The 14,864-nt window shown below is 42.0% G+C and overlaps 1 protein-coding gene across 1 annotated transcript; it reads right to left on the bottom strand.

Annotated features, from left to right (window-relative positions):
• Positions 1-42: 42 nt before the first annotated feature.
• Positions 43-11,732, bottom strand: LOC140716684 (T-cell surface glycoprotein CD3 epsilon chain-like). Its single transcript, XM_073029507.1, has 6 exons — positions 11,476-11,732; positions 7,448-7,468; positions 7,105-7,314; positions 5,710-5,838; positions 2,542-2,621; positions 43-1,214 (listed from the first exon to the last, which is right to left on the bottom strand). The coding sequence occupies exons 1-6, from the start codon at positions 11,525-11,527 to the stop codon at positions 1,164-1,166; spliced, it is 543 nt and encodes a 180-aa protein (XP_072885608.1). The 5' UTR covers positions 11,528-11,732; the 3' UTR covers positions 43-1,163.
• Between the last annotated feature and the right edge of the window lie 3,132 nt (positions 11,733-14,864).

Genomic DNA, 14,864 nt, shown 5'->3' with positions numbered 1-14,864 from the left:
TGACATAGCCAACACTTAAGTAACTTCCGTCAACAATGAATACAGCTTTGTTTGTTTCTCTTTATTAAAACCAAAAAACATCGAGGAAACAACAATTAGCAACTCCGTCACTGATACATAGAATGGCAACAATGTATTTAACTAGATAGACTATAGAGAAACACAATTAAATAAGAGGCTTTGAGATTACATTAACAAGCTGAGTACATTTCAAAAGGCTAAGTAGAAAATGGCAGAGATTCTAACCTGGCCAAGGCTTGAGATGAACTTGTGTTGAAAGCAATGAGGCTAAGAGATCTAGCCAAGCCAAACCACTCTTGGAAAGAAACCTCAATTATCCTTAGTCTCATATCACATTATTCTTTCTCCAACAAAAAGCTGCTTAACAGAAAACGCAGTGGTATCCTTTACAAGTAAACAGAGTCACAGAGCACAAAAATAATGCCAAACATTGGTCAGGCCTTGTGTGGAGTTTTGGATTCAGCTCCAGTCGCCAGACTATAATATTCTGAAGCTGTGGGGAGGGCCCAAGGAACTCCACAGGAGTGTTGGCAGGGATGGGGTATTTTTAGGGGTATTTTGCCCCCCCCCCCCCCCCCACGACAGAGAATGTAACAGCAGATCTGTGGAGATATGGAGCTGTGCATTATTTTGACTTGTTGAGTGCAACCATTGGTGAGGCCCTTGGCATTGACAGTCATGCAGACAGGTTCTTGTGTAGAATGGGGCTGTAATACACCCCAGGAATGAAGGAAGGAGAGTATATGAGATGGTGACGTGATTGTGCATCTGTTGTCATGGCTGTGTCTACTCATTGCTTTAAATTGGGAGAATAGTAAAAACCGCATGTACAGTATAATGGTGGGAAAATGGGAACAAGAGGGGAAATGACAAAGATAAGCAGTGTGAATACTACTACGTATACATACATCTCTGAAAAACAGGTAATTAAATCCAGGAGCTGGGATAAGACGGTGAGAAAGTAAGGCAAAGAATGGAGAGAGATTTGGTTGGGAGGGGGTGTGGGGGGAAATTACAGTATGGCTGAGAAGGAAGAAAGGGTGAAGGAAAGACAGGGCAGGAAGGCATAGAGATATTGAGGAAGGGTGAAAAGAGCAACAGGAACAGAAAAGGAGATCCCAGTTCTTCCCTTGTCTTCGCAATCAACGTTTTTGCAACTTGTCATAAACCTCTCGTTGTCCACTTTTGATTGGCTGAAAAATACAAATGTTAAATCAAAAAAGGGAATAAACTTTATCAACAACATTTTGAATAAACACCAGTTAGAAATGTAGTAGCAAGGACTAAGACGGGAGAGAGAAGTGCAAGTAAAGAGGTGCTTGTAGATGGTGAGGGAACGATGAGGGGTGGAGACAGGGAAGGGGAAGAAGTGGAGATAAAAATTGGGGTGATATGGAAGGGAAAGGAAAATATGGAGTGGAAGGGAAGTTAAGGAAAGTGAGGGAAGGTGAAGGAAGGGGCATGGGGAGAGGGAGCGAGGGAGGGAAAGTTGAGGGGAAGGCAGCTAAGGAGGCAGGAAAAAAAAGACATGGACAGACTCGTAGAACATTTCAACACTGAACAGGCTATTGACCCCATCAGGCCTGTGATAGTGGTTGCGAAAAGTAATCTAGTTAGCCCCCAAGCTGCAATTTCTGACGATTTTTTTCCTTCTGAACTTAATTTCCATTTGAAGCCTTCTGCTACATTGGTAACCACCCTATTAGGCAGTCGTTGGTTTACTATAGTAAAGGTGGTGATTGATCTATACACCGGATTTGTAAATCAGCATGGGATGTTTTACGTCCACCTGAGAGGGCGGCATGGTAGTTTTAGAACGCTGACTGTAAGATTGGGATTCACTTCCTGCCACTATCTGTATGTTCTCCCCGTTCTCTGGCATTCTCCTGCACTTCAAAGACTTACGCCTGGTAAGTTGTGGGCATGTTATGTTGGGCAACACTTGTGTGGGCTGCTTCCAACACATCCTCAGACTGTGGTTGTTGGTAAACAACGCATTCCACTGCATGTTTCAATGTACAATCTTGAAAACCTTTGTCTGAAAGTCAACACATTTTAAAACCGATCCATGATCTCAATGGTAGAGCCCATTCAGGGTTCAGTGCTCTCTCAATGGTGTCCTTCCGATTGCGTGGAGCCTATCTATCATTCCCCTATCACACATTCCCTCAGGACTGTCTCTGCCCCAACTGTAGTCCCCTTCATACCCCACAGATCTTCATTACCACCTGATGCCCTAGTATAAGCCTAGGACTGCCCTACCAACTGTACATTGTTGTCTTCCCTTAGTACTGCACTGCAGTGTCAGCCAGGAGATTCAGAATAAGGAACGGGGACTTGAGCCAGAACTTTCTGACCCAGAAGCATGATGGAAGGGGTCTTGTTGAGGATCCATAGTATAAGATGGGGAGTAGTCTTGCCTTATTTACCCTTATCTTGCACTATGGACTCTCAAGTCCAAAGCTAGTGCCCTCAGACATTCACCACTGGACAAGGATAATATCATCTGAAAGTCTTTACCGCATATTCAGCTTGGTGTGCCGAAGTCACGTGTGGTGGGCGACTTGGTGGGAAGTCATCGGGATCAAGTGATCGGAAATCTGGAAGAGAAAAGAGAATAGTAAATAAAGGGAAGCAGGACTTTCTCTGGCACCAACAAGGGACAATTAGCACCTACAATGTCCCATCAAAATGATCCCAGAACAGACACTATACAGTTAGAATACAGGTCCCTTCCTCAATGACCCTTCAGACATTCCCAGGACCAGGACAGCACAGGTTAGATACAGATTAGATTTCCATTGACATTGTAAAAACAAACACTCCAGCAGCAACTACGACATGGATTAGATGTGGGTATGGTACTAAGTGAAGCTTCCTTTAATATACAAGTTTGAGAACACGCACCAGCAGGCTTAAGGATAGGTTCTATCCTGATGTTATCGGGCTGTTGAATGGAAGTCTCAAACACTAAAAGATGAACTCCTGATCTCTCAATCTACCATAGCTCTTGCATGTTATTTGTCTACCTTCACTGCACTTTCCCTGCAACTACAACATTATATTTTGTATTTGGTTTTCCTTTTTTATTACTGAGATGTGCTTAATTATGAAATTATCTGGAATGCACGCAAATAAGATTTTCACTGTATCTCAGTACATGTGACAATAATAAACCAATTCCAACTCCGACTCCCACGGTTGGTGTCGAGAGGGCATACAACAGCAAGATGTACCAGCTAGCTGAGTGGTGCTGCAGCAACAACCTCACACTCAGCGGCAGTAAGACCAAAGAATTGATTATTCTTTGAAACAGACATCAGTCCTCATAGAGGGATCAGAAGTGGAAAGAGTGAGCAATTTCAGGTTCCTGGGCATCAATGTCTCTGATGATCTAACCTGAGCCCAACATATCGATGCAGCCACAAAGAAGCCACGGCAGCAGCTATATTTCATTAGGAGTTTGAAGAGATTTGGTTTGTCACCTAAAACACTTGGAAATGTCAACAGAAGTGCCATGGAGAGCATTCTAACTGGCTGCATCACCGTCTGGTACGGGATTTTGGGGGTGGGGGGGAGCTACTGCACAGGATTGCAGAGAGTTATAAACTCAGTCAGCTCCATTTTGGTCACTAGCCTCCATAGTATACAGATCACCTTCAAGGAGCAATGCCTCAAAAAGTCGGCAACCATCATTAAGAACCCGTCACCAGGACATGCCCTCTTCTCATTGCTACCATCAGATAGGAGGTACAGAAGCCTGAAGGCACACACTCAATGATTCAGGAACAGCTTCTTCCCCTCTGCCATCCGTTTCCTAAATGGACTTTGAACCCATGAACACGATCTCACTACTTTTAAAATTCTATCTTTACTACTTAATTAATTAAACTATTTTATATATTTACTGTAATTCAGTTTTTTCTCTCTATTCTGTATTGCATTGTACTGCTGCCTCAAAGACAAATTTCATGACATGCCGGTGATATTAAACCTGTTTATGATTCTGTGACAGTAAAGCTCTGGTTATTTGAGCCCATTAAACATTCCCAGCTAGATATAATTGAGTTGGATACAGAGTTCAGTCTAATGAAGCAATCAGGCACTCATGGTAGTTGTAGTGTGGATTAGATACAGATTAACATCTAGTCAAAGTCTCCTAGGCAAACTGGTGTGGATTAGATTTAGATACAAAGTAAAGTTCTTTCTACAGTGCCCCATCAACCACTCTCACAGTAACATTAGAGTCATAGAGCACAGAAACAGGCCCTTTGGCCCACTTAGCCTGTGCCAAATGATTATTCTGCCTAGTCCCATCGACCTGCATCTGGACCATAGCCCTCCGTACCCCTCCCGTCCATGTCAGCTCTTAATGTTGAAATTGAAAGTGAATCTGCCATTACAATAATCTGTAAAGCACTTGCTGGTAAAAACTGCACCAATAAAGGTCTTCTCCTTCTCAAACAACAAGCAGCAGAGCCAATTCCACGTCCTCAACCAAATGAAAATTAAAGTTAATCCACGATAGTTGCTATTGACTTCCATAACATTCAAGCAATTTTGATTTTGAACTCAATGAAATTTAAGTATTTTTTCTGAAAATATTCAGAAGAGAAAACATCTTTTGATAATCTGAATAAGTAACTGCATGGCAGTCTATTGAGTATGGAAATTCTGCACTGTTTAACTCTCTGAGTGCTGACAGCTCGGGTTGGGCTGAAGGTTGGTTAGATTACTGGTACAAGCTTTATCAATGCTGTGATCTCTCCTGGAACTTGGATTATGAGCCCACACCTCGCAATAGTTTGGGACCACCTGTGGGCACTGTTATGGGTGGGACAGGTGGATGTAGCCTCACCTCCGTGTCAGCTTCGTGCAACTGCACTATGGCTGATTTGGAGAATGTACTGTACTTCAGGGCAATGAGCCATTTCCTGTGTACAGTCAGTGTGGGAAGATGCCATTAGGTAAGACCCAGGTTGTGTCTGAAACATCAGCTTGGGAGAAAAACACACTGGCAATGTGTTTGAAGTTGAATTTCATCAATATGCTAGAAGGTCACTAGTGATAGTGATATCATTTAGCCCAACAAAGATGGGTTAATCTGATCACCAGACAATTGCAGGAGTTTCCTGAGTGAACGACCTGACTCGTGGAAATCCAACTTTATGTAAATCCCCCTATTTTTAAAGCATTTTTTGTAATAAGAATGATAATATTTCATGGTATTCATTAATGATTGGATACAGTATACAGCATCTATTTAATCAGTGATTATTCAATAAAATGAAAGATTAATAGCAAGCGTGTATAAAGAACTATGATACATTATAGAAAATGGACATTTCTGACTTATGGGGAAATTGGCTTATGATCATTTTGCAGAAAGGGAACCCTCTCATAACCTGGGGACTGCCTATAAATGTGCCAAGAAGGTATAATCTAATACAGTGTTTTGTTGACTTTGTTCAGATGGACGCTGCTGTGTTATGTACTGGAGTCACATCTAGCACCAGAATAAGAAATGACGGTGTATGTTATTTTTGTGCACAACTCTAACAACCGCACGTTCACTTTTGCTGGGACTGGTCTGAGTTTCTTTTCATGTCTGGACGACTGTAAAGGTTTTTTTCTTTTCCTGATCTCAACATCTTTATTAGTTGAATATGTAGTAAAGCAAAGTCCAACCTTTGGCGGATGGCCCTCTTCGTTTGGCAAACCAGTAGACCAGCCCAGCCACCATGAGTGTGAAAGCTAGATCTCCACAGATGATGCCAATGACCATGCCTGTGCCGAGTTCAATGCAGTCAGCACAAACTGTGGGAGAGGGAGTGACAGGTTCAGCATTCACAACATGCAAAGTAAAAATACAAGTGAAGCAGATTTGCAGATTTCAAATTACTCCCCAGATAAGCAGCATCTCATAGAATTAACAGCAAAGAATGAAGCCAGTTGACCTATCAAGTCTCAGCTGCTGTTGATCTCCCATTGTATACATCAGTATCTCTTTGAGTTATAGTTCCTATGCATCTTTTCTTAACACCCTCGCTCAGATGACTTCAGAATTAGAGAAATAAAATGTCATAGGCTGACTGGGGAATACATTTATAAGATCATAAGATATAGGAGCAGAAGTAGGCCATTTGGCCCATTGAGTCTGCTCCACCATTCAATCATGGGCTGATCCAATTCTTCCAGTCATCTCCACTCCCCTGCCTTCTCCCCATACCCTTTGCTGCCCTGGCTAATCAAGAACCAATCTATTTCTGCCTTAAATACACCCAATGACTTGGCTTCCACAGCCACTTGTGGCAACAAATTCCACAGATTTACCACCCTCTGACTAAAGTAATTTCTCCGCATCTCAGTTCTAAATGGAGGTCCTTCAATCCTGAAGTCATGCCCTCTTGTCCTGAGTAGGCGCTGAGTAGGCTACGGTCAATTATGGAAAACTCTGAACATCCTCTACATAGCACCATCCAGAGACAGAGAAGCAGTTTCAGCGACAGGTTACTATCGATGCAATGCTCCTCAGACAGGATGAAGAGGTCAATACTCCCCAATGCCATTAGGCTTTACAATTCAACCGCCAGGACTTAAGAACTTTTTAAAAGCTATTATAAATGCTTTTTGAGATATTGATTTAGATGCATATCATATTGTATGTAATTAGTTTTGCTACAACAAGTGTATGGGACATTGGAAAAAAAGTTGAATTTCCCCATGGGGATGAATAAAGTATCTATCTATCTATCTATCTATCTCGACTCCCCTAACATGGTAAATAACTTTGCCATATCTATATTTGGGATAGGTCAGCCAAGACATGGCAAAATATTTGACAGAGCCCCATTCTGACTGAGGATTAAATTGTAAACTTGTTCTTTTAAATAAATACCTTAGACAAAACTAAAACCAGAAACTGGAAACAGTCTGCTTATTACCAGTATTTTCTATTTTTATTTCAGGTTCCAATATCAGCCAATTTTTTTAGTTTTCAAGACCTTCAGAGCAATTTCTTTTGTGCCTTGACAAAGTTACTGCAATTCTCTTTATTATATCATTTCATTAATCAATACTTACTTTTGGCTCGAATGTAAAAGTAGTAATTGGTACTATCGTCAGCACAATGATATTCGCCATTGTCCTTTTCACCAAAGTTTTCTATCTTGTACTCCTGTTCTGTCATACGGTCTATAGTTTTAAATTTTGTCTGTTCCTTCTTAAACCATTTTATATTTTTTTGCATAGGGCACATTAAAATCACTGAGTCCACCCCAATGCTCACCCGCTCTGTGAAAGTAAGCAAAATCAACAATGGGTCAGTCATATTTTCCAAAGGATCTTCCCTTTAATCAACAATTTATTTTGCTTAATTTCAAAAATCTATTTAAAGGTTAGGAGAGAGAATCTAAAGCGTACTCACCCTCTGTTTGTGCTTCAACTCCTGTTGGAAGAGGACAATGATTAGAAAAGGTAAATTAATCAGTATTACTATATTTTTGAATAGATAGAAAATATTCACTTGTATAACTACATTAATATCTGCTCCTGGTTCGTTGGTTGGGACGCTAAAACGGGTTGGGGTGCTCAGGGGATTGGAATGTTACAGGGAATCGGGTTGCTGAAAGGGATTGGGATGCTCCAGGGAAAGGGGTGCTGCAGGGATTAGGCAGAATGCCTGTTGAGCTCGGGAGAGGGAAATGGCTTAAGGAATTTAGCAACTGTCACTGCAACCCTTCCAGGGACTGAGTTTGAGAATAGACAGAGACAGGATTTTTAATCTGTCAACGCAGTATCTGATTATTTTACACCGTTGGGAAAGGAGGGGAGAAAATTGTAAAAAATAATGTACCTCAGAACGTTCTCACTTACTAACCTGCCATGTAATTATCGAATTACATGCGAATGTATCGAATGTAATACTCGAATTATCAAAAGATGTTTTCTACTTTGAATATTTTCAGAAAAGTTTAATAAGAACACTTAAAAGACAAATAACAACATTTAAAAGACTTTTGGATACGTGTATGAATAGGAAGGGTTTAGAGGGTTAAGGATCAAACGCAGGTAAATGGGACTTAGCTTGGGGGCATGGTGAGTATAGACAAGTAGGGCCAAAAGGCGTGTTTCTGTGCTGCGTTACCCTGACTCTAAAACTTGCTGATACTTAACTCCTTCAGAGTTCAAAGTCAAAAGTGCTTGAATGTTCAAAAGACAAATAACAGCAGTCTGGGATGCAGGAAGGCCAGAGGACATTCCTGTGGAATTGGACCATCTACATTTATCAAGTGCACCAAAATGGTCTGTTGTGCTAAACAATCTATGCAATAACAGAAGAATTAGAAGTTCTTACTTTCATTTGTGCTTAACTTTCTTTGAATGAATTTATCATTTTGGAATGTAAAAATTAAAATTGTGCACCAATCCACACTCTACATTCTGTGCTCAAATTCCAGTGACATGGATGGGCGACAAAGGACATCCACAGTTCGTGCTTCCACTCCACGCTTGAAGGCTGGTGACCAGGAATCCTCGTGAGTAGGTGGCATGAGGGTTGGTCAGTCAGCGCACTTGGATTTGAACCTGGAGGCTGTGGTCCCATCATTGGCTAGTCCAGAGGTCAATACTGAAAATCAGAGCTCAAATGTCAATCGGTAGTCTGGAAGTCGAAGACTGATAGCTGAAGCCTGACTGTAGAATGGATCCTATCCTGGATTTGGAGTATTTCCCATATGGATGGGTAGTTAAAAATGGAGGGTGGGAGGGAGGAATGGAGCTCATTTTGTTGCTTGCTGTGTTTTTTGTTCTTCTGCTAAGCATTGTGGGCATGCTATTTGGCACTAGAATGGGTAGTGACACTTGCAGGCTGCTCTCAGCCCATCTCTAGGTTGTGTTGGTTAGCACAAACTATGCATTTCACTGTGTTTCTATGATCTGAATCTACAATCTGAACCCAAACAATAAGTTATATCGATCAATAATTAGATTGAGGAGTAGTGATGCAGCTTCAAAAAGTTGAACAAAAGATTCAAGGGGATATGAGGAAACAAAAACAAACAGGATTATCAAAATGGAATTCCAGAGGGCAAAGGCTGAGGACAGAGGGATGTCCGCTTAGAACAGAAATGAGGAGGAATTTCCTCAGCCAGAGTGTGGTGAATCTATGGAGTTCATTGACATGGATGGCAAGTCATTGAGTATATTTAAGCCAGAGGTTGACAGGTTCTTGAATAGCCAGGGTATCAAAGGTTACAGGGCGAAGACAGGAGAGTGGGCTTGAGAGGGATAATAAATCAGCCATGATGGAATGGTAGAGCAGACTTGATGGACTGAATGGTCTCATTCTGCTCCTCTGTCATGGTGTTATGGCATTTGTGGGAAAATTATGTGAAAACAACAAATCCTAAGAGGCAAATCCTAAACACAAGAGATTCTGCAGATGGTGGAAATCCAAAGCAGCACACACAACATGCTGACTGAACTCAGCAGGTCAGACAGTAACTATGGAAATGAATAAACAGTCAGGTTTCGAGCCGAGACCCTTCAACAAGACTGGAAAGTAAGGGGGATGACACCAGAATAAAAAGATGGGGGAGGGGAAGGAGGGTAGTTAGAAGGTGATAGGTGAAGTCAGGTGGGTATGAAAGGCAAAGAAGTGATATTGATGAGATTGTGAAACTAGGAACTGGCACAGACTTGATGGGCTGAATGGCTTTCTTCTGTGCCATAGTGACTCCCTGAGCTTAACCACAACAGGTGGACTTTTGTGCTAGTCTCCACTCTCGGAAATGTTCTGAAGAGCTTATGCAAGTGATAATGAGCCAAAGTGGCTTCTTATCCACAGAGCAGGAACCTGCTATGGTTAGCAGCCAGTTAGCAATTTGATTGGAATCTATACAATAAAAGAAGAATTAAAAGAATCAAAAACTTTGCAGTTACAAAGGTAATTATCTTCCCAATTAAGGAGATGTAGGAGATGGCAGATGATGAATCCGGAGTAACATACAAAACTCTGTAGGAATTCAGCAGGAGGAAAAAGGACAGTCAATGTTTCAAGTCAAAATGCTTCCTTAGGATCCAATCAGTCCTGTGCCTGTGCTATCTTTTCAACCTAATCCTTGGAGTATTTGTGAGCATTTTTGGGTCCCTTATCCAAGAAATGATGTGGTGGCACTGGAGAGGGTCCAGAGCAGGTTCATGAGAATGATCTGGGGAAAGAAGGGGTTAACATGTGAGGAATGTCGGATTTCTCTGGGCCTGTACCTGCTGGAGCTCAGAAGAATGAGGGAGGATCTCATTGAAACCTATTGAATATTGAAAGACCTAGATAAAATGGACATGGAGAAGATGTTTCCAGTAGTGGGAGAACCTAGGACCAGAGGACACAGCATCAGAAAAAAGAAGGACATTCCTTTAGAAAAGAGATGAGGAGGAATTTCTCTAGCCAGAGGGTGGAAAATCTGTGGAATTCATTGCACAGAAGGTTGTGGAGGCCAAGTTATTGGATATATTTAAAGCAGAGGTTGATAGATCCTCGATTAGTGAGTGCATCAAAGGTTATGGGTAAAAGGCAGGAGAATGGGGTTGAGAGGGAAAATAAATCAGCTATAATGGAATGGCAGAGCAGACTTGATGGGCTGAATGGCCTAATTGTATTCCTATGTCTTATGTTCTTATAATTACAGACTACCAGGCTTTGATTACAGTCCTAGAATACCAATCCTTATTAATTTATCTAATGTCCTACCACTTTTTGCTGTTGGACGCGCCAGGACAAAGTACTGCATAATTCCTTACACATAAGACGCTATTTTAGCACAACTGGTCTGTGCTAGTTCACAGAGAAATACCATTTCCCACTAATTTTCCCTGTAATCTATTCCCCAATATTCCCAGGTTCTACCACTCCTCAATGCACTACGGGCTACTTACAATAGCCAATTAACCTACAAATCTGCACATCTTTGGGGATGTGGGACAAAACTGGAGCACCTGGTGGAAATCAATGTGGTCACAGGGCGAACATATAAAACCCAAACCATAAAAACATGAAATTAGGAGCAGGAATAGGACCCCCGGCCCCTCTATCCAGCCCCACCATTGTATAAAATCATGTTCTGACCCAGCCTTGTCTTCTCTTGTGCTGATTCCCCTGAGCCCTTAATACTCCTCAAGGGGGTCACTTGAATTGCGAAGTAGCCATTTTACCAGCTGCAGCACATTGGCACCTCTTTGATGAAGCTGAGAAAAAGGTGGACATCTTGGCTTTGCATCTGACCTGAAAGATGGCGCCTCCAACAGCAAAGCACTCTCTCAAGGCAGCGGAGCAGTGAACTACCCCTCAGCAGCACAACTCACGATGTGGCTTGCAACCCCAACCTCTGATCTGAAGCTTATTCAGAAATAACAAACTTTTCCTTTAACATTTGCTCTAACGAAAGTTGAACTCACCCTGTAAGAGCAAGGTTGCAGCTAGGACCATTCCAATGTATGTCCACAACATCTTTGCTCCCGGATCCTTGGGAGTCACAGCTTCCTGCTTCCTTGCACACCGAGTCCGTTACCTGTTCAGAAAATAAGAAAAAGGCTCAGGCCCCTACCCAAACCTTGCGACTTTCTCGCTCAGAGCTGGTGGCTGCTGGAGTATTTGGCGTTGAACAGGAAACAAGAGCATCAACTGACTTCACAAACCACGGCCTGGTGTGTGCAGCTTCTCAACAACACGCTGAAAGCCACATCCCCCGCATCACTCAGTTTCCATGCTGATTCCGAATCGCTCTCTTTACGTTGACATTAACAAATCTACAAATAACAGAGCAGCAGTGGGAAAGAGATTGAAATCTAATTTAGGGGTAGTGTTGGATTAACTGAGTGTATCTTAGATGATGGGGGGAAGGCGAAAGGGAGACTATAGGGAGGGGATTGGAGGGCAAGGTATGGTAGGGAAAGTGAATGGGAGAGGAGGTGTGAGGGAGGAAAGAGGATAGGGGACAGAGTGAGCTACACATCAGATAGGGAGTCATGTTCACAGTAGCTGGATTATTAGAACAAGGAGTGCTTTGAGATCCTTTGCACATCAGGCTCTGAGACCACAAAGATACCTTCAATAAATGTTAGAGTTGTTTCTGTAGCCCCTTCAAGACCAGCACCATACCTCCCATTTCAAACCCAGTGTAAAGTGAAAATACTGGAAAAGCTTAGCGGGTCAGGCAGCATCTGTAGAGAGAGAACAACTGACTTAACACTTCAGATCCATGATCTTTCATCAGAGAAAACAAGTATGTTTAAAGTTGAAAATTAAAACATACTTGTGATCTTCCTTGGTACTAATCTTTGTTTTAAAACATTAACTCTGTCTCTCTCTTCACAGATGCTGCCTGACCTGCTGAGTGTTTCTAGTGCATTTTGTTTGTATTTCAGATTTCCAACATCTGCAGCTTATTGTTTTTCAACATTTTGTAGAATTTTGCTACCTGGGTCTAAATTGAGTTCAGCCTCTGTTTACCCATGGCACCTGTGCTCACTGACCTACTTTGGCACATGTATAAAACCTCAGAATCAATATCTTTGCTTCCAAATTGCTCTGTGATTTTGCTCCCACGCCACCCCACCTCCACAACTCCTCTCTTCCCTCTCCTCATGCCTAGTATTTCCAAGGCTCCAACCGTCAAAATTCCCTTCCTCAATCTTTCCTCTCTTAGGACACTTCATAAAACCTGATTGTTTTTGTTTATTTTGTGCCAAGTTAAACTTGGACACAAATTTTGTCTTGTGAAACAATTTTTCTGTTAATGACCCTATACAATTTTTGAACAATTCTTGACTTTTTTATCTCAGTTTATTTTTGGGAAAAAAATCTTCTTTGATTTGAATCTATGTTTTATTCACAACCACTCCCTATAGACCAGGGGTGTCAAACTCATTTTAGGTCACGGGCCGGATTGAGCAAAATGCAGCTTCATGCGGGCCGGATCAGTCGGACGCGTGCGAACGCAGCTTTCATTGCCTCCGTTTTTTCAGCCTGCTCTCATGTGTGTCAGTCTCTGCTATAACTACAAAGTGTTTCACTTTACAAATTCCGTTTCTTATGAAGAAGACTGCCGAGCAAGACTGCCGAATAAACACTAAAAGCCCTGAAAACCTGGTACCTGAATAAACTCAGCATTAGCCATATCATACGCCATAGGCGCTTCGATTACTGGGGCCAGCTTTAATAGTAATTAGATATTATCTCGTGGGCCAAAGATAATTCCACCGCGGGCTGGATTTGGCCCGCGGGCCTTGAGTTTGACATATATGCTATAGATAAATGTTTAATTGCTCTTGGTTTTCATACAGCCCTGTTTTCTGATAAACTGAAATGGAGTGATCATCAAACTCCGCATTTTGCATTTTGTTCAAGCTTCATATTTATTGGCTTCAAACACCTGCAGGATTGAGGGCTCTCCATTTTAGAAGGTGTCAAAGTCGATCAACAATTTCACCTCAAAATGGTGGCCAAATTGTCATGAAGCTATTTTAGTGCGACTGTAGGGGCACTGTCGGTCCTTTCTACATTGATAAGCAGTCTATATCGCCACCTGCTGGCAAGAAATCAGTACTGCAGAGAAACTGGTTCCTTGAGAGACCTCTTTAAGATCCATCCTCTTGTCTACAGTTACTCTCTGATTTTGGTGTTGTTGGACTGGCAGACTGCTTGCTACTGTCCTGGTGGTTATCCAGGACAGACCTGGAGCAGGCATACAGTGCAGAAAATATATTTGACATGTCCAACGATCTCTGCCATGACCTGAACACAAATAAATTACGTAAACACATAAGAACAGGGAAATTAGTAAGAGTTACCGACTTGCCCCTTCTAGCCTGATCTGGCATTTATTAAAATCTCAGCTGATCTGATTCTATCTTGAATTTTATATTCTTCTCTTCTAGCGGTAACCCGATGCTTGTCAAGAACTCCCACTCTCCTTCTCATTACACATTCCCATGCAAATACAGCATATATACCCTTTCACCTCTGTCCTTCCTACTATCCAAGGACCCAAAAAGTCCTTCCAAGGAAACAGCGCAGTTGCTAAAAATCTGAATATGAAGAGAATGCAGAAATATCTAGCAACCAGTCAGCATCTACAGAGAAAGATAAATAGTTACAGACTTATGATCTTTTATCGGAGTTGGTTTTCTGTTTCTTCCTTTGCAAAGACTCTCAGAATAATTATTTATTTTCTCTATCATTTCCTTATTCTCTGACATTATTTCCTCACTGTAGTCATAGGCATATGTACTCAAGGTATAAATGACATGAAAATTAGCTTTTTGCAACAGCAGTACAGTATATTGCAAACATGACAACCATAAGTTAGCATTTCATAAACATGAGATGCTGGCAATCCAGAGCAACACACACAAAGTGCTGGAGGAACTCAGCAGGTCAGGCAGCATCTATAGAGATGAACAAACAGTCGACGTTTCAGGACAAGACCCTTCTTCAGGACTGAGAAGGAGGGGGAAGATGCGAGAATAAAAAGGTAGGGGGAGAGGGAGGAGGCCAGCCAGAAGGTGATAGGTGAAGCCAGGTGAGTGGGAAAGGTAAAGGGCTGGAGAAGAAGGAATCTGATAGGAGAGGAGAGTAGACCATGGGAGAAAGGGAAGGAGGATGGGACCCAGGGGAAGTAATAGGCAGGTGGGAAGAAGTAGAAGGTCAGAGTGGGGAATAGAGGGGGGGGGGATTTGTTTATTAGAAGGAGAAATCAATATTCATGCCATCAGGTTGGAGGGTACCCAAATGAAATATAAGGTGTTGCTCCTCCACCTTGAAGGTGGCCTCATCTTAGCACAAG

This window comes from Hemitrygon akajei, chromosome 26 (assembly GCF_048418815.1).
Source record: "Hemitrygon akajei chromosome 26, sHemAka1.3, whole genome shotgun sequence".
NCBI classification, from domain to species: Eukaryota; Metazoa; Chordata; class Chondrichthyes; order Myliobatiformes; family Dasyatidae; genus Hemitrygon; species Hemitrygon akajei.
This window is presented reverse-complemented; position numbering and strand designations above follow the sequence as displayed.

What these genes read in the sequence shown, in the direction of transcription:
- LOC140716684 (XM_073029507.1), bottom strand. Translation starts at nt 11,527, where the DNA reads ATGTTGTGGACATACATTGGAATGGTCCTAGCTGCAACCTTGCTCTTA. An exon ending in TGCAACCTTGCTCTTACAGG is followed by an intron (nt 7,469 to 11,475) that starts GTGAGTTCAACT and finishes CTCTTCCAACAG; the next exon opens with GAGTTGAAGCACAAACAGAG. An exon ending in AAGAGGGCCATCCGCCAAAG is followed by an intron (nt 2,622 to 5,709) that starts GTTGGACTTTGC and finishes TTTCTCTTCCAG; the next exon opens with ATTTCCGATCACTTGATCCC.